Source organism: Molossus molossus, unplaced genomic scaffold (genome assembly GCF_014108415.1).
Source record: "Molossus molossus isolate mMolMol1 unplaced genomic scaffold, mMolMol1.p scaffold_m16_p_10, whole genome shotgun sequence".
NCBI classification, from domain to species: Eukaryota; Metazoa; Chordata; class Mammalia; order Chiroptera; family Molossidae; genus Molossus; species Molossus molossus.
The window spans coordinates 1,086,718-1,104,832 of NW_023425345.1; the positions used below are offsets into that span (position 1 = coordinate 1,086,718).

The 18,115-nt window shown below is 61.3% G+C and overlaps 1 protein-coding gene across 1 annotated transcript in view; it reads left to right on the top strand.

Annotated features, from left to right (window-relative positions):
• The window catches only part of SCUBE1 (signal peptide, CUB domain and EGF like domain containing 1), a 119,661-nt gene that overhangs the window by 59,865 nt on the left and 41,681 nt on the right, over window positions 1–18,115 (top strand). The window contains exons 5-7 of the mRNA XM_036250757.1: window positions 7,646–7,771; window positions 11,768–11,884; window positions 14,215–14,304. Coding sequence (XP_036106650.1) covers window positions 7,646–7,771; window positions 11,768–11,884; window positions 14,215–14,304 — 333 coding nt within the window. The remainder of the gene's footprint in view (window positions 1–7,645; window positions 7,772–11,767; window positions 11,885–14,214; window positions 14,305–18,115) is intronic.

The window sequence follows — 18,115 nt, forward strand, 5'->3', positions numbered from 1 at the left end:
GGAGGCCAGGGCCTAGGTCGTTCTGGTGCGCCCATCACCGTGGGGAAGGCTTCCCTGGACACGAATGCCCCGCTGCCAGACATCCCCTGGGGGCACAGGTTCACCGCCTGTCCCACTCCGTGTCCCTTGGGCAGGCTGCAAGCCTTTCTTCACCCTGCCTCCTCACTTGAAAGTGGGGATTAAGCATCTACTTTGAAAAGCGGTCCTGGGGCTTAAAGGATTTATCCCGTGAGGTGCTGGGGGCAGGCGGTGCTCAGGCATGGGCCCTGCGGCTCTCACCCTTAGTGAGGTGTTGCCTGCCCCTAGACCCAGCGCCCCCCCCCCCGCACCCCCCCGCCTTGGTTTCAGCCTGTCTGGGGCTCAGGGTTTTCCATCTGCTAGAGCACAGGGCACAGCCTGGCACACGGGCAGCTCTGGGTGAAGGTGTCGCCGTCCTCTCCCGCCAGCCCCGTCCCTCGCTGTTTCTGTGCCTCTCCGGAGGCAGGACCTTTCCAACAGTGTCTGCAGCTCCCCTTCAACGCCCAGGGGAGCCCGCACTTCTTTCCCTGGTAGCTTGGGCAGGTGTGACTGTCCTGCTCCTGCCACCCCCAGGCTCCAGCCTCTTTCTGGCTGAATGTCTCCTATTGCCGAGGTGGAAGGGGAGGGAAATCCCTTCCTCCCAAGTTGGGGGGGGTGGGGAAGGCAGAGCAAGGTGAGTGTTCCCACTTGCCTTCCCTCCCAGAGTGTTTCAAGGACACGGGTGCGGAAAGGGATGTTATTGATGGAGTCACCGCAGCAACGACCCTTTGGAGGCACATGGTCCGGCTCTGTTGTCCTGGGTGGGGCACTGAGAGAGACTGGCCCCGAAGCAGAGCGGGCTGGCCTCCCACGGCCCACCTCCGACACCTGTGGGCTTGGCTCTGCAGAGCCGCTGTGAGTGCTGATCTGAGGCAGGCAGATCCTGCCCTCACTGAACTCGCGCACACTCTGGTGAAGATCCGGGGATGACAGGCCTTGGGGGAGCAGGCCCTGCTGGGGAAGGGCTGCCGACGCCTGTCACGGGGCCGACCCATCAGAAGGAAGCTCCAGGCACTCGGGAGAGGAAGGCGCTGCCCCCGGCCACGGCTCTGCCTCTCGCCCATGTGGTCCTGGCACGTCTTCCTCCCGCCCTGAGGAGCCTCCGTGTGCTTGTGAGATGGGCATGGCAGGCCCCACTTCCCAGGCCATGGTGAGGGTTCAGTTACATGAAAGTATAGCCAGAGCCCAAGTCCTGCATCACACCTCTGGGAAACTCAGAGACATGGCTCTTAAATGTGTCCTAAATCTAACCCCTCTCCTAGATCCCCATACCTGCTGCCCCTCCAGGCTCCTGCATCTCTTCCAAGTGATAGCCACAGCTTCCCATTGCTTCTGGCCTGCCGCCATGTCCCTGCTCCCCCGTGGCGTCCAGAGATCTCTCTGACACCTAAGTGCATCACTGTCCAGTGTACGGGCTTTTTTTGTTTGTTTTATCCTCACCCAAGGACATTTTTCTATTTTTCGTTCAGATAGAGTAGGAGGGAGAGAAAGAGAAACATCAACATAGAAAGGACACATCGAGTGGCTGCCTCCTGCACGACCCAACCAGGGCCGGGGGCAAACCACAACTGAGGCACGTGCCCTTAGCGGGAACCGAACCCGGGACTCTCTGGACTGCAGGCCAACACTCTAACCACTGAGCCAAACCGGCCAGGGCCTGGTGTACAGTTTTGCCTGGCTTCCCTGCACAGGATGAGTTTCTTACCCGCACCCTGAGCCCGCCTCCCTGGCCCGGGAAGGGGGGTGCACCGTGATGAGTCCCTCACCCGCACCCTGAGCCCGCCTCCCTGGCCCGGGAAGGGGGTGCACCGTGATGAGTCCCTCACCCGCACCCTGAGCCCGCCTCCCTGGCCCGGGAAGGGGGTGCACCGTGATGAGTCCCTCACCCGCACCCTGAGCCCGCCTCCCTGGCCCGGGAAGGGGGGTGCACCGTGATGAGTCCCTCACCCGCACCCTGAGCCCGCCTCCCTAGCCCGGGAAGGGGGTGCTATCCGTGATGAGTCCCTCACCCGCACCCTGAGCCCGCCTCCCTGGCCCGGGAGGGGGGTGCACCGTGATGAGTACCTCACCCGCACCCTGAGCCCGCCTCCCTGGCCCGGGAAGGGGGTGCACCGTGTCTACCTGAGTCCCTCACCCGCACCCATGAGACCGCCTCCCTGGCCCGGGAAGGGGGGTGCACCGTGATGAGTCCCTCACCCACACCCTGAGCCCACCTCCCTGGCCCGGGAAGGGGGTGCACCGTGATGAGTCCCTCACCCGCACCCTGAGCCGCCTCCCTGGCCCGGGAAGGGGGGGCACCGTGATGAGTCCCTCACACCGCACCCCGAGCCCGCCTCCCTGGCCCGGGAAGGGGGTGCACCGTGATGAGTCCCTCACCCGCACCCTGAGCCCGCCTCCCTGGCCCGGGAAGGGGGGTGCACCGTGATGAGTCCCTCACCCGCACCCTGAGCCCGCCTCCCTGGCCCGGGAAGGGGGTGCACCGTGATGAGTCCCTCACCCGCACCCTGAGCCCGCCTCCCTGGCCCGGGAAGGGGGTGCACCGTGATGAGTCCCTCACCCGCACCTTGAGCCCGCCTCCCTGGCCCGGGAAGGGGGGTGCACCGTGAGCCCTGGATGCAGGTCTGTGGCTGCCCAGCTTCATACAGGTGGAAACTAAAGCTCAGAGAGTGACATGGTTGCCCCAGGCCCTCTGCAAGTGGCAGAGTCTGAATGGGGACCTGGCAACGTGTCGGTAGAGCATCTGTCTCATTGCACCCTGCCCCGTTCTGGGCACCAGCGAGACACTCGGTCCCAGTTTGCAGGACATAATTGGGTTTGGATTGGATCAGATTAGATTTGGCCTGGCAGACAGCCTGGTCTGGCTGGCACTGGGCCCCTGAAGACTGGGATTTCTGGGAAGGACTCTGAAATTATGTCTCATCTCCCCTGGAGGAGGGGAGATAAATGGGCTGTCTATCAAACTCGGCACTGCAGTTGCTCCCCCACATCGGGACAGGCAGCTGGGCCGAGGGAGACAGAGGGAACAGCTGCCCCGGCTTAGGGCGGTCTCCTGACCGTCTTCTGACGGAGGAAGTGCTCAGGCTGAGCAGACTCGGGCCCACGCGAGCCTGGCTGCTGGTGGCTGCTGTCCCCAGTGCTCACCCCGTGTCAGCCTGTGCCCCAGACAGCAGCGGCTCAAGTAGGAGAGCCAGACCTCTGCCCCCGACCCCATGGGAGAGGGGCAAGGTTGTTCCATTTCCAACCCCTTCACCATGGAGACACAGAGCATCCCCTCCTGGGCAGGACCCGCACTGGACAGCGAGTCACTGAGAAGGCTCCAAGCTCAGCCTGCCCTGGGGAGCCGATCAGAGTCACACGGAGAGCAGAGAGCAGCCACTCGGCTGCCACATCAGTGCTGTGAGCCAGGGGAGCGAGGGTCAGAAGGCCCTTGGCCAGCCTGGGGGCCAAGGATCATCCTGGCTCTCCCTCATCATGGCTCCTTGTCAATAAGTCTAGACTCAAAAGGAAAGGTCCCTGGTGGGAGGATGGTGTGGGAGGAAATGAGCAATTCCTAAAGCTGTGCCGAATGCAGTGGCACGTAGCTGTGCACAGCGGCGCCCTGGGGAGCATCAGCCCGGTCACCGCCGCAGCACCCTGTCTGCAGCAGGTGCAGCCAGGGCGGGCATGAGGTGACAAATGCCTGGAGCGCCGGAGACTTGGCTCCTGCCCAGATGCACCCCCCCCCGGCTCCCACTGTGTGGTGAAGAATCAGCACTACCCCCACTCTCTCCTCCGCAAGGATGCCCCTCTCTGCTGACTCTCCCCTTGCTTTGAAAAAGATTGTTTTTATTTATTTTTTTTTTTTTTTCCTCACCCGAGGACATTTTTCCATTTCTTTGTACAGATAGAGTGGGAGGGAGGGAGAGAGAGAGAGAGAGAAGCATCGACGTGAAAGAGACACATCAAGTGGCTGCCACCCACACAACCAGCCAGGGCCGGGGACAAACTGCAACCGAGGTACGTGCCCTTAGCGGGAACCGAACCCGGGTCTCTCCAGACCGCAGGCCGATGCTCTAACCGCTGAGCCAAACCAGCCAGGGCTGAAAAAGATTGTTTTTCATACAAAAACATATTAATGTTAACATAGTAAGTTTTTAATTTCTACTTTTAAATTAGTAGATATAAACTTTCCCATTTAATTTCGAGGCTGGTGAACATGAATAGCCATAACACAAACACAAGTTCTTTGGGCTCCTCTGTAATGGCCAGAAATGTGACGAGGCCCTGAAGCCCCATCCCTGCCCTCAGCTGAGAAAAGGGGGGGTCGGGCTCCAGGGCCTGTGGAGAACTTGAGTGAGGGGACATCACATGACCTCAGCTCCAATACTTAGTGAAAGTTGGAGCCTCGCCTTCCTCTCCTGTAGTTGGGACTGTCCGTTTGAGGCTGGTCACAGGTGGGCCTGGCGCCACCTCGACTGGAACTGGGATGCCGGATCACTCCCCACACCGCCCTTCGCCGGCAAAGTGACGGCGACGTCTTGGCTCATCATTAGGCTAGTTCTCAGAAGGAAAGGTCACCTCGTGGTCAGTCCACGGTGTGGGAGGAAGCTGAGCGATTTCTAAAGCCCAGCACTCCGTCTGGTGTCCAGTGACAGATTTATGGCAGGTAAGGACAATCGGGCTTCTTGTGAGGTGTGGTCCGTTCGGCCGGGACGGGCGTTCAGCCTCCCTGCCCCACCACGCAGAAGCCTGTGCTTCAGCAGGCCGCTCAGCTCCCCGCTCGAGAAGGAAGCTCAGACCTGCCTGAGTGGCCTGTTTCCGTGCCAGCCTGGGACAGCGGGAGAGGACGAGGCGGTGGCACGGGGAGTAGGGCCCAGTGGAGGCTCCGCGGAGCTGTCGGGGTTGGAGGCAGGCACGAGGTTAGTCTGTGGAAGATGGGGCAGCAAGGGGTGGGCGAGCACTGTGGGGATCACAGGCTGGGGGAATGTGTAGGAGGTGGCGGGGGACAGCTGGGGCGAGGCTAGAACACCAACTCCTTACACATTTGTGGGCACCAAGGGGCCACAAAACCAGACAAGCAGGGAGTGAGGGGTGCCCCTGGACTCAGCCCACTGTTGACAAAAGCCACCAATGATGGTCAAGAAGGCTGCTCAGTGGCCACCATCCGCTGGCCAAACCCTCACCAGGCAGGAGTCTGTCAGAAGACCCGACAGGGTCTGAGAACCCCAGTCCCGAAGCCACCCCGGAGCCGGCTGCCCGGCTGGGCTGAGGCCTTGAGCAAGCACACTTTCCCCAGCTCTGCAGGAGAGGGACCCTCCCAGGTCAGCCCATCGTTACGGAGCGCCTGCCCTGTCTGGCACGTCCTGTCCGGGAGGCAGAGGTTGTCGTTCCCATTTTACAGATGAGGTTGTGAGAAGTGAAGCGTCTTCTCCGAGACACATGGCAGTGAGTCGGCCAGGCCGTACTCACATCTGCCTGGTTTTACCAGACTTCTTTTCTAAGAAAGCCATGCACCAGGCTGGCTTGTACCAGCTTGAGAGAGCGACTTCCATCCCAGTGATCTGTCCCTGGAGCCTGGTCAGAGCATTTACACCACAGAAATGGGCAAATGCTGCCCATCGGCCCACCAGTTGCTGAACATGTGTCAGCACACCACTGTACAAGTCATGCATGCCTGCAGTTTTGACACGTAGTGAGTCCCACATGCCTGCAGCTTCCTGTGGGGATGGTGTCCTCGAAGTGCTTTGCTGGTTCGGCCGTTGATTCGGTGGTGACACTCTGCATCAGCCTAGCAATTGGATTTGAATAAGGAAGAAAACCAAGGCAAAGGAGTAATAAGAGTAGTATGTGGCCCTGGCTGGTGTGACTCTCAGTGTTTAGAGCATTGGCCAGTGCACCGAAGGGTCTTGGGTTTGCTTCCCGGTCAGGTGTACATACCTGGGTTGCAGATTTCATCCCCGGCCCTGGTTGGGGTCATGCAGGAGGCAGCCAATCGAAGTTTCTCTCTAACATCAATGTTTCTCTCTCTCTCTGAAAATCAATGGGGAAAGTATCCTCGGGTGAGGACTAATAGGTGAATAAATAAGAGCGGTATGTGAAATCAGGTGAAACCAGAGGTCAGCACGCTGAGCAAAATTCAGGCTTCGTTCATTTCTTTTTTTTTTTTTTTTTAATTTAACTTCAGAATTTTTAAAATCTTCACTGTAGCTGCCAGGGTGGTTGTTTTTCAGTCAGTGTTGGTTCTGTCGCCCCGCCCATGCTGCAGATGGACAGGGTCAGGGTGGAGCTGGCCTCACCTGGAGCAGGAGGGCAGTGAGCCACCGAGCAGGCCCTCCCCAGGCCCGCAGCTCCTCGCGGGGGACGTGGAGGCAGGCCTCGGGGAGGGGGTGCACAGCAGAGCCTCCTTTCATCTCCTCTCGCCTCTTGATGGACCTGTGACCTGCAGCCTCTCACTTGACCCCTGGCCTCATAAATCCTGGAATCTCCTCACAAATCACCAGGAAGATAAACATCAACTGAGGTCAACTGACGGGGTCCAGGCCGCTCTAGGCAGTTGGGGGGAGCAAGTCTTCTGGGGTGGGGTAGTGTCCCAGGAGCTGTGGGGGGAGGAGAGGGGACCTGGCTCTCACCGTCACAGCAGTGCCCTCAGATCTGACTGGGTGGGGTAGAGCTGGCCTCCCGGGACATGCGGAGCATGGTCCCTGCCCCGGAAACCTGCAGCAGCCCAGCCACACGCTCAGTGAGTCCTCTTGGGCAGCGGGCACGGGCTTCATGGTCAGAGGCCCAAAGGAAGCGATGCTTGGCGCTTGCATACATTTTCGCTTTAAAAACTAGCATCTGACAACCGGCAGGAATCTTGGGCAAGAATAGGAACATGGTGACGTGTGTACCCCCGAACCTGAAATGAGCTCCCAGGGGGCCAAGGGAGCCAGCAGGGGTGTGTGGGTGGGGCTGGAGGCCAGAGCCAGGTGGTACAGGCTGTGCGCTTGGCAGTGAGGGTCCCGGGGTTCCTGGGCAGCACTGCAGTGGCCAGGTGCATGTGGAGACCCCTCTGGCAACTGGTGGGGGTGGTGTGGTTCAGGGCTTGGCCGTGGGGCTGGCGAGGAGGAGGTCGGAGGGCCTGTGGGTGGACTTGAGCAGAATCTCAGTGAGAGGTGGGTAAGCAGACTGACGATGCGGGGCACGTGCGCTCAGGGCCCTGCCTGCCTCAAGGGGCACCTGGCACTTCTGTGCCAACTGGAAGGCGCTGCGCACCACCCCCTAGTGGGGACGCTGGCCAACGCCCTGACCTGAAAGCAGTCCCTAGACCACACCCCGAGGTCTGACAGAGGGCAGGAGCGGCTCCCCTGCGGGCCCTCACTGCCATTCACTGTGCAGTCTTGGAGCGAGGCCGGGCTCCATACCTGGGCCCGTGTCCTTGGCTTGTCCCAGGGGCCCTCCACTGGGCGGCAGGATGCACACCCCATGTATGTGTGCGGCACGTGAGCTCACAGTAGCCCGAGAACACTCCATGTGATTGTGAGGTCCGCTGGCTATCTGGTCTCAACCTGAAATGTCCTCTCTCCCTCCCTCCCCCGGCCCCCAACCCCTCTCCTGTCTCTCTCCCCAGAGGGTATGAGCTGCATGAACAAAGACCATGGCTGTGCCCACATCTGCCGGGAGACGCCCAAAGGCGGGGTGGCCTGTGACTGCAGGCCTGGCTTTGACCTTGCCCCAAACCAGAAGGACTGCACACGTAGGTAGATGGTGGCAAATGGGCCAGACACCCCCACGCGTCTCCTGTCACTGCTCAGGGGTCTGTCCAGTCTGCTGGACGTGGCCCAGGGAGGGCTGTCAGCCCCTGGGGGTGGAGAGAAAGGGATGGGGCCATGAACCCCAGGCTTGGGGTTTTCCCACCCAGCATGACGTGGGAACCGCCCCAGAGCTGGCTGGGTCTCATGTGGGACCCTGCGCAGTGGCCCTGCCTGTGCCTCCCATTCCGCATCCTGTCCCCCAACCCCAGAGACCCGCTGGCCCTGAGCTCTCGCTCTCCAGTGAGGGTGAAGGGGCTATGCATAGGGTCTACGGCTCCGGGTTCTGGCAGGCCGGCAGCCCTGGGTCGCAGGAGGCCGTGGAGAAGGGAGGGCGTGTGGTTCTGGAGGGTCCTGCCAGGCTCTGCTGACCCATTTCCAGGAGATAGGATCAGAACTTGCGTCCACCTCTGCAAGGCCCACTGTACACAGTGCTACCCTGGGAGACCTGGGTCCAATGAGGCCTGTGGCCAAAGGGGCCACTTCAGGACTGGCTTGGAGGTCTGCCTGCAGGACTCCAGTAGAATGCAGCCTTTCACTGGGGTCACCCAGCTCCCCGGTAGGAGCCACCCAGCTCCCCGGTAGGAGTCACCCAGCTCCCTGCTCCCAGCTCCCCGGTAGGAGTCACCCAGCTCCCTGCTCCCCGGTAGGAACCACCCTGCTCCCCAGCAGGAGCCGCCCAGCTCCCAGCTCCCCGGTAGGAGTCGCCCAGCTCCCAGCTCCCCAATAGGAGAGGGAGCAGTCAAACAGAGTGAGATGGGCCGGACACACCCAGCTCACCCTCAGAGCCTCCTGCGGCAGGGCCTCCATCAGCTGCATGAGGAGTGGGGGGTGAGGCCTCTGCGCTCTGGGCAGCGGATTCCCAGACGCCTAATGTCCGCCCCGTGTCTGCAGAGAGCAGCGGGAGGCTGGTGTGAGTGTGCGCGGTTCCGGCAGGCGGGTGCTCTCTCCAGGCCTGTTTCTGGGGCAGGACATGGTATGGAGGAGCCCGAACCAACTCTGGGCAGGGGAAGAGGCCCACCCTGGCCACTGCAGGGGGAGGCTGAGGCTGACCACCTGAGAAAATGGCATTGCCTTCCACCCTTTACTCTGCGGAGAGGACAGCGCCCTCGGGGTCCACCATCCCATCATTGTGATTCTCTCTGGCCATCCACTCTCCCTTGGGCGCCTGCCACACCTCCCAGCTCATGCTCCCCTCCAGCCGTCACCAAGGTCTCAGGGACCCGCATGTTGTAGGCACAGTCCTTGTCTCCAAGGAGCTCGCGTTCCAGCCCCCACTCGCAATTCATCCATCACTCAAAGTGGATACTTCCTGTGCCGCGGCGTGGTCCGAGATGTCGCCAGCCTTCCTCTTCTCCCTGGTCTCGCCGGAGGGCCGCAGAGATAAACACGCATGCTGTCACCAGGACAGGCCGGCTCGGGAATGCCCAGCTCCAGCCCCCGGACCCCGGCTGGGCCCTCCTTCCTGCACCAGATGGAATCCTCTAGCTGCCAAGGAGCCTCCTGCCACCTGGCCGCCTTCAGAGCAGGATGTGAACAGCTCCGGCTCTCCCAGTCCTGTGGGTGATCCAAGCTTCCTCTGGACAGAGGCCGCGGACGGGCACCTGTGGAGTGGGCAGGCTTGTGGACAGCTCCGTGGAAGGAAAACATGCCTTCGGTGAGGAAGACCGGCGACACGCTCTGGCCCAGCCCCGAGCGAGGTGCTGGGGAGAGGCTGCGGCTGCAGGACTCCTGCCTTGCTCTGATTCCGCCTGGGACCAGTGCTGCAGGGGCACTTCGCTCAGAGAGCGTCTCCTCGGGCTGACCTGGTCTGAGTGCTCAGGACACGGCAGGGCCCTGTGAACGGCTATGCTACCCCCGCACCGCCCCACCAGCGAGGAGCCAAGGCCTTGCCCAGCAAGTTTGCTGGTGAAAGAAGCGGCCACCCTCCCCCCTGCTCAGTGACTGGGTACTGCCAAGGTGTGCAGAGAGTGACCGCAATCCCGGCGCGAGCAGCAGGTGCCCGGCTGCGTCCCGTGAAGGGCTGGCTGTCCACCCGTGGCTCGGGACCCTTCTGTGTCAAGTTAGCCAAGAGGTTCTCCCTCTAGCCGTTGAGGGCACTTGGGGTTCGGGGAATTGTAGATCTGGAGTCAGCGGGACTGCCAGCCTCTGTGGATCAGCAGGACCGCAGGGGCTCTGCACCAGATCCTCATCCCGCCAGAGCCGGCTCCATTCCCGGGCCAGGGAGGTCTTCCTGGAGCTCCAGGCCCCGGTATTTATTTCTGTGCACAAGCTGTAGGTTCTCCAGGTGCTCACAAGCTCGACCCTCAGGGTCCACGAGATGCACAAACACCCGCGTGGAGGGAGTGAGGGACCCTGAGCATGGCCCCCCTCGAGCTGCCTCAGGCAGACCCGTGTCCTCACGGACAGGACACAGCTTGTGTCCCGGAGCCCAGAAGCCGGCGAGAGAACTGGCGCAGTGTTCTCACTGCCTGCCTCCGCTCACTCGGAAATGGGGCTCTTGCAGTCCAGAAAGGCACGGGATGTCCACCCCAAGGTGGGCTCCGCGGGCATTTCTCCCTCACCGGGGAGCGGAGGCTCCTGGGAACCAAGGGAAGAGATGCCCCTGCGGAGAAGGGGCCCGAGGACTTTGTGCTCAAGGCCTCAGCTGAGTTCCTGAAGCAGTTGTGCAAGTGCTCGAGCTGTCGCCCTGGAAGCTGGGTTCCTCCTTCAGATGGCCGTCAGCCCCCTGTGGAGAGACAGCCTGCAGGGTCCTCAGGTCACTGAAACAGCATCTGGGACTCTGAGCCTGCCCACCGGGCGCTCACTCAGGACGATGGGTGCGCAGGCCTCATGCCACGTGGGGGGAAAGGGCAGTTCCTGGGAACAGCAGCTGCAGAGCTGGGCTTGGAAACCCCGGGGCTCCTTCAGCCACCAAACAACGTCCCCTCGTACCAGCCCTGCTCACGGCTCACCTGACAGAAGGTCGTTCATTCAGACTCTGCCAGTCCAGAGTTTTTAGCCCCGCTGACCATGGTTGGTCTGAGATTAATTTTTGCACATTTGATCATCATTAGTGTTTTGCCAAGTAAATTCAGAGTGAGGCTGGAATCCTGGATCCATGGTTGAGGTAACCAAGCAGACCACTGTCCTGGAGACCTGATGCAGCAGACAACGCTGGCGGAGTAAGCCGGGGTCCAGGGACCCCCCGGGGACCCCATACTGGAAAGTGACAGCAGCATGTTTTCTTCTCGCTAGACCTGCATTTGCCAGTCCTCTCCCCCCGAGACGGCTCCCTGGCGCTAAGGAGCCTTCCAGGTTCTGCGCTGGAAAGTACCAGCTCTCTGGGCCCAGGCCTTGCAAACCATGTAACATGTTTACATACAAGGCCTTTCAAAAGCGCACCTGAGGTGGCATTGACTGGCGTGCACTCTGTCCGTTTGGATGTCGCCTTGGGGGGATTAAGCTTCGAGGGGGTAGAGGGTGAGATGGCTGCTGGGACTTGGAGAGGACAGACTTCCATGGAGACATCCTTCCACAGGCCCAACACATAGCGGAGGAAAGAGGGCTCTCAGAAACCAAGGAGATGAGTGTCCTCTCTCCCGCCCCATCCAAGATGCCTGGTGTTACAGACGTCCGCCCCATCGAGTCAGGCTAGCGTCTTTGGCAGCCCAGGACGGATCCAGTTGTCCAGCTGGTCCCTTTCTCGAGCCCACACCATCTGAGCACATTAGCCGTGTGCCCATTCTGTCCGAAGCCCCAGGCCACCCAGAGTCCCTTCCTGTCCCACCCAGCAGCCTCTGCCACCCAAGGCCCTCGAGGGCTGAGGTCCGGGAAGGCACGCCTGTCAAGACTCTCGCGCCTCACTTTCCTCCCCCACCCTTAAAAGAAAACACTGACACCGAGAAACTAATTGTTCTTGTTGTTCTGTTTATACACGTATGTGTGTTGGGCCCGACTAGTCACCTGTAACTATGGAAACGGAGGCTGCCAGCACAGCTGTGAGGACACAGACACGGGCCCCATGTGCGGCTGCCACCAGAAGTACGCCCTCCACTCGGACGGCCGGACGTGCATCGGTAAGTCGGTGCCTTTGCGCACCAGCCCCGCGCCAGCCAGCACCCCACTTGTCCCCACTTCCACGAAGGAAGCTGAAGGGAACCAAGGAAGCGCCCCCCGGAACCGAGGGGACGCTTTCTATGGAAACGCACCCAGGGTGGTTCAGCCCCCAGGACCAGGTGCCTCTGCTCAGTGTCACGGCGGGTCTCCACCTGGGGAGCCGGAGCCGTCCCAGGCAGGTGTCTGGGGAGGAGGAAGGTGTGCCTCAGGTGTGCAGCTCCTCCGGAGCACAGGCGCCTCCTTCCCTCCCAGGGAGACATGCAGCGGACTCATTTAAACCCTCACGGCCCCGTCCGTGACGGGAGCTACCCCAGCAGTCTGGAAAACCAGAGATTTCCTCAAAGCTGCTTAATCTTATTCTGGAGCACTGGGGGGAGGGGGGGTGTTTTTATCGCTTTCCCTTCCCGAACTAACCGGGCTCTGCTGGGCTCCCTCTCCCACCTGGAGTTCTTCTCACAATGCCCCCGTCACCTCACCTGTCACGTGGAGCCTCCCTTTGAGTCTCGTCCCCTCCTTCCTCCTGGTCCTTATTTCCAAGGGGAAGCTTGAGTGTTTGTGACTCTCATGCCATTATCCCTCAAAAGGAACAGCGCTTTTTAACTGAGAAAAGGGAATTTCAAGGTGGGTGTCCATCCACCGTTGCTCTCCTCTCTCTCTTCAGTGTTGGCTCACGTGAGAACCCCCCAGGTCTTGCGGTTACCATTTTATTTTAAAGGTCCCATTTCTTCTTACTAACTAGGAAGATATTTCTGGAGGGACTTCCAAGTGACCAAAAAGGGGGGTGGCCAGCAAGCAAAGCCAAGACACCCAGAGTTTGCTGTTGAATTCTGTCCCCTGTGACTGCCCCAGGGTATCTGGGAGTCAGGCAGAGGGGCGGGGCCAGGGGCGGGGCACCAGGTCCCGTCCAGTCCCTGGCTGTGGTCCCAGGTGTGCTGCCCATGGTTTCCCTTCCTCTGTGTGGCCCCTCCTCTCCAACAGCCGTTTTTGGTTTCATTTTATCTCATTCCTCCTGCTTTTCTGGTGATGGTCCCTGATTGCCTGTCTTGTCTGATAACTGATGCTCATTAATTATTTTCAGAGCCAAAAGCCAAACCAAACCAAACAACCAAAAAAAAAAAATTATTCAAAGCAAAACCCAGCCTCAGACCAGTGTCTCTATTGCAGCCTGATCCCGTCTAGAACCTCCTCTCCCGCCTCTCCCGTCTCTGCTGTCCCGCGGGCTCTCCCGGGCCCAGCCCTCTGTCTGTCTGCTGGGGTCTCCCTCAGTGCTCGCGCCTTGGTGAGCCACCTCCGCACTGCCGGCCGACACCCACCAGCCTCGTCTGACATCGTGTCTTTGTCCACCCGGCTCATCCTTCCTTCTTTTTACCTTGTAGTGTCTGCTGCATGTGACGGCCCCTGCTCGGGTCTCCTTTCTAACCTAGCTGCCCTTGCCCTTCTTTCCCCTCCCCTCAGAAATCCTTCCCAGACCCGCTCCTGAGCCCTCGCTCCCTGCTGGCCAGGAGGCCCTCCCAGCTGCCTGCTCCCTGCTCCTTGGGTTCCCCACTGGGAGTAAGGTCTCTGCCACCTCCCACCCAGAAGGAGACGCAACCAGCTCACCTCATGCGCTCCTCCGCGGAGCATCTCGGCAGAGCTGCCGGCCTCCGCGGGCTCCTGCGATGGCTGGCCGTCTGGGCAGCCCCTCGCGAGCGCCGGGCTGTATGCTCTAGCCCTCTATAGACAAGCAGGCAACCAGCGCTGCCCAATCGACCCCCGGTGTTCTGTCTGCTCGACTGGATCATTGTGCGTGTATGTGTTCCTCTGGATGTTTTGTCTTAATTTTGCATGAGTGATGCACCTTCCCGTCCTCGAGATAGGGTGTCTGCTGTCCAGGCACAGCCATCACCGGACCTCGCAGCCCTGTCCCCTTGTCCTGTGCCTGCCTCTCCAGCCCGAGCCAGGGGTGTCTGTAACTGCTTGTGTCCTTGCGGGCTCTGTCCGCTCCTGTGGGCCTCCGCAGATGCATCCCGTGTGCTCCGACCTCCGCTGCCTCCTCTGTGTCCCGTCTGCGTCCTTCTGTGGTCACCCCTTTCTTCACCGCCCACCCACCCCTGCCCTGCCGGCTCTTCGCTCTGCCCTGAACATGCCACCTCGGAGGTGCCTGGGTTTCGCCCCTCGGCAAGGACGCCGCGCTGGCCGCGTGCTGTGTTGGCTTGGTGTGCGCCACGCCGGCAGGCTGACGGTCTTGGGCCGCGGGAAGTGGGCTGTCATTAACCAGTGGCTCCATGTTTGTCCCTTACTTGTGTTTTAGAGAAGGATGAGGCTGCAATTGAGCGCTCTCAGTTCAATGCCACGTCAGTAGCTGATGTGGACAAGCGGGTGAAACGGCGGCTCCTCATGGGTAACACTTTTCTTCCACTTCCTTGTTGTCCTTCACCTGTGTGCGTGGGTGTGCGTGCTGGCGTGCGGGGTCTGCGTGGGCGCTGGCGTGTCGGGCTGAGGGTGTGCAGGCGTGGGGTGTGTGGGTGTGGGCTGTCGGTCTGTGTGCTGTGCCCACGTGTGAGTGTGGGGGGCTCCACCCCACATGTGAACTCACTTTTTCCTTTTTAAAGTTTGTGCCCTTCATCAAACACGTGTGTCTCTTTGTGTGTTTGTAGCAGAGAACCAGAGCCCATGTCTCGTGGCCTCTGCGCCGAGGAGACGTGTGCGTAGCCTCTGCGTGCAGTTAATGGCACGCTCGCGCTTAGGACCCGGATCAGCGCGGCACTGAGGCGCAGAAGCGAAGGAGGGGTTCGTGTAGAGCAGGCGCGCAGGCGGCCGGTCCTGTCTGCCCCACTTAGGAGAGAAGCCACGATAGGGACAAGGCCGCATCCAGATGCAGGGCTGGGGGTCTTAGGCATCCCGTGTGCCCCGCTCGCTTTGTAGCTGGCAGATTTGCTCCTGGGGAGGGGAGGACCACAAAGAGGTGTGTAACCTGTGAGGTCGAGGTCATCCAGCAGGCTTCACTCAGCCCCTCCTGGCCCCAAGGCCCCCCAACTCTGTGAGTAGCCCCAGCCCAGCCGTGCAGCCCCTCGGACACCTGTCAGCTTCACTCTGAGCACTGTCCCTGGGCTGGATCCAAACTGCGGGTGGCTCAAGCCTGCTGCGTGGCTGACCTGGGCAGGCGGGGGCGGGGGGGGGGGGCGGCCCATGAGCTCGTCTGCACATCGCTCAGCCCTGTCTCTCGGTTGGCTCCAGGCTCGGGTTGCTGGCCCTGGGTGGCGCAGTGGCCTCTCCGGGCACAGCCGTGGGACTGTCTGGGACGCCCACGGCCTTCTCTGTGGCACTGGAACAGGCACCGCTCGGGGGCTGTGAGGCCAGGCGGCTCGTTCCCATGTCTCAGATGAGGAACAGGCTCGTGGGGGGCCCTGGTTGCCCAAGATCACACTGCCCTGAGTCTCAGTTGCCGGGGTCACAGGACCATGGAGGCCAGACCCTGAAGGTCCTGGAACAGTCCCCTAGTTTGTCGTCCTCACCCAGACTTCAGAGGCGCCCGGGCACCCAGGGAGGAGAGTGTCCGGTCGGGCCAGGGGAGGGATGTGGCTTTGTGTGCTGGGGTGTAGGCCTGAGGCTCATCCTCGCAGTGGGATCCGAGGGGCAAAGGAGCCCTGGGTCCCGAGGGGCAGGACACAGCCTGCTTCTCAGACCAGACATTGAGGGCCAGCAAGGTCAAGGACTCGCCTCTGGTCACAAGCTGTGAGCTGCTGTCTGCAGGTCTGTGGGCAGGGCTGTCTTGTTGGCGTGGTCTGTCTCGGTTGGCCTGGGAAGGGCTGGAAATGGCCAGGAGGTGGGTTTGGAGGCCCCCAAGCAGGCATGTCCACTGCCCCCCAGGAGAGCGCTTTGGACTTCCTGGAAAGGTGGTGAGGTGAATGATGAGAACCTAAGAGCTGCGGGTGCCCGGAGGTCACACGGAGGCCTCAGCCTCGCTTACGGGAGAGGGAGGCCGTGCTTGGAGGCCAGAGCCCCAGAGCGGCCGGACCGCGAGAGCAAGGCGGCAGGAGAGGGCCAGCCGGGTCGGCACCGAGCAGCTGGGTGGCAGGCTGGGGGAGTGGGGGTGGAGGGAAGGGCTTTTGCACCTGCTTTTTCTAGTTAGAGTTGGTAGGTAATGCCCAGGGCCAAATCCTGGACAGGGTCAGGGAGACGAGGAAGGAGGCACCTAGAATACAGCCGACCTCCCTCACCCCAGCTTTGGGAAGTGGGCGTCAGGGGGCCAGGGGATGCTGATGGGCTCCCCTGCATTCCTGCCTCTCGGATACAGAAATTCCCCTTCCCCTTAGGGCCTAACTTGCCCTCGGGAGAAGAAACCTCTCCCTCCTCTTGTCCTCCTACAACCCTTAACCTGGGGGACACCCTCGCCCTCACTAGGTGGTCATCCTCCGAGGCTTCTGTGAAGGGCACTGGACACAGCTGAGCTGCCCTCGAGTGCTCATTCTTGGCACCTGTCTCCTGGAGAGCGGCCCGTGGGCTGCAGACTTAGGGTCCTATTGGAACACAAGGCCTAGATGGCGGCCCCCAGTGAGGCGTGGCTGTTCCTAGGCTGTATTCACAGGGGCCAGGGATGGAGGAGGGACGTGACCACGCCCTGCTGCCCGGTGCTGCTCAGCACACGCCTGGGGCATCACGCTGAGAGCAGCTGAGACGGGGGTCAGGGTGTCACTGCCACTCCCTGGGACAGCGCAGGCAGTGCGGCCCAGTGGGTCCTCCGCTGCTGGGCCGCTTGAGCCCTGTTCTGGTCCTGGGAGGGGCCGGGAGAATAGACAGAGGGGAAGGAGCTTGTTCTGTGGCCCAGGAGTAGATGAGGAATTCATGGCAGGGTCAGACCTGGACTGACCGGCACACTGGCCCGTTCCTCTTGAGAGGACAGAGATGGGCTGCGAGAAGACTGGGGCCAGGCACCCTGGATGGCCTCATGGGAGCAGTACCCCTGTGGCCATGGTGCAGGGCTCTGCCAGGTCTGGCCTGACAGGTGTTCTCCAGCCCTGAGATGCCAGTTTTCTCCTGTGTGGAGGACGCTGGTTTGTAAGGTGGGTAGGGGAAGATTGAGCGAGGGCTCCCTGCCCCTCCAGAAGCGAGTGGTCACAGTGCAGCTCTAGCCAGCCTTGCAGGCCAAGGGCCCTGCTCATCCTGCAGGCCCTGCGGGAAGCCCCTCCCCGGTCTAGGAAAGGGGTGTGGCCTCCTCACCCGGGCATGGCATCTTGTTCACCTTCCCACACGTGGAGGGGGAGAACTCCAGTTTCATATGCTCTTCTAGGCTGTTTGACTCAGAATTATTTCAGAAACACTCTGTGCCCAGACTGCAGAGGTCACGGGTACCTCGGATGTCTGCAACTCATTTCATTAGCTGCCTCACTTACCACCGCCCAGAGCCAGGACCTAAGCAAAACACGGGACACAAAGTGTATGAGCTGAAACTCGGGCCTTGTGCCCACATTTGAGCCCCTCGGCATATGAACCCGGAGTTCTCCCCTCCACGTGTGGGAAGGTGAACAAGACGCATGCCTGCATGAGAAGGCCACTCCCCTCTCCTCTCTGAGAACCCGCCTGCTCACCCTAGGGCTGGCATTTTGGTCACAAGGTTCCCAAGTTTGTAGACTGTGGAGCAGCACTGCTGAGACCCTGCAGCGTCACCGTCGCCGGCGGATGGCACCGCTGCTTCCCAGCCTGGGGCGGCCCTGGCAGCGCCAGCACTGCAGACGCGGGCCCTGCCAGAGGCCAGTGGGGCACTGGGCCCTGCGGGTGCGGGGCTCGCGCAGGGCAGGCCTGACCCTGCCCGGCGGAAGGAGGGGCCCAGGGAGGAGTGCTGCAGGCGTGGACACATCGTCAGTCTTGTCCGTCCTGAGGAGGGACCTCCCGAGAGCTGGGTGGGGTCACCGCGGCCTGGCGCCTTCGTGCCCGGGCCCGGCCCCACCTGGGTCTCCGCTGCGCCCAGCAGTTGCTGTGTATCGTTACCCCCGTCACTGAGCACAGCTAAGAGCAGGGGCGGTCATGTTTACTCGGACTAGGCCTCAGAATACGTAGCTGGCTTCAGAGTCCCATTAAGTCAGTGGAAGAGTCTGCGTGGGGGCTGGAGTGATACGTTTCCACTATTTGGCCGACTGAGTTGTGTGAAAGGCCCGAGAGCGCGGCCAGGGACACAGGCCCCGGGGTCTGCTTGCAGCAGGACTGCTGATGCC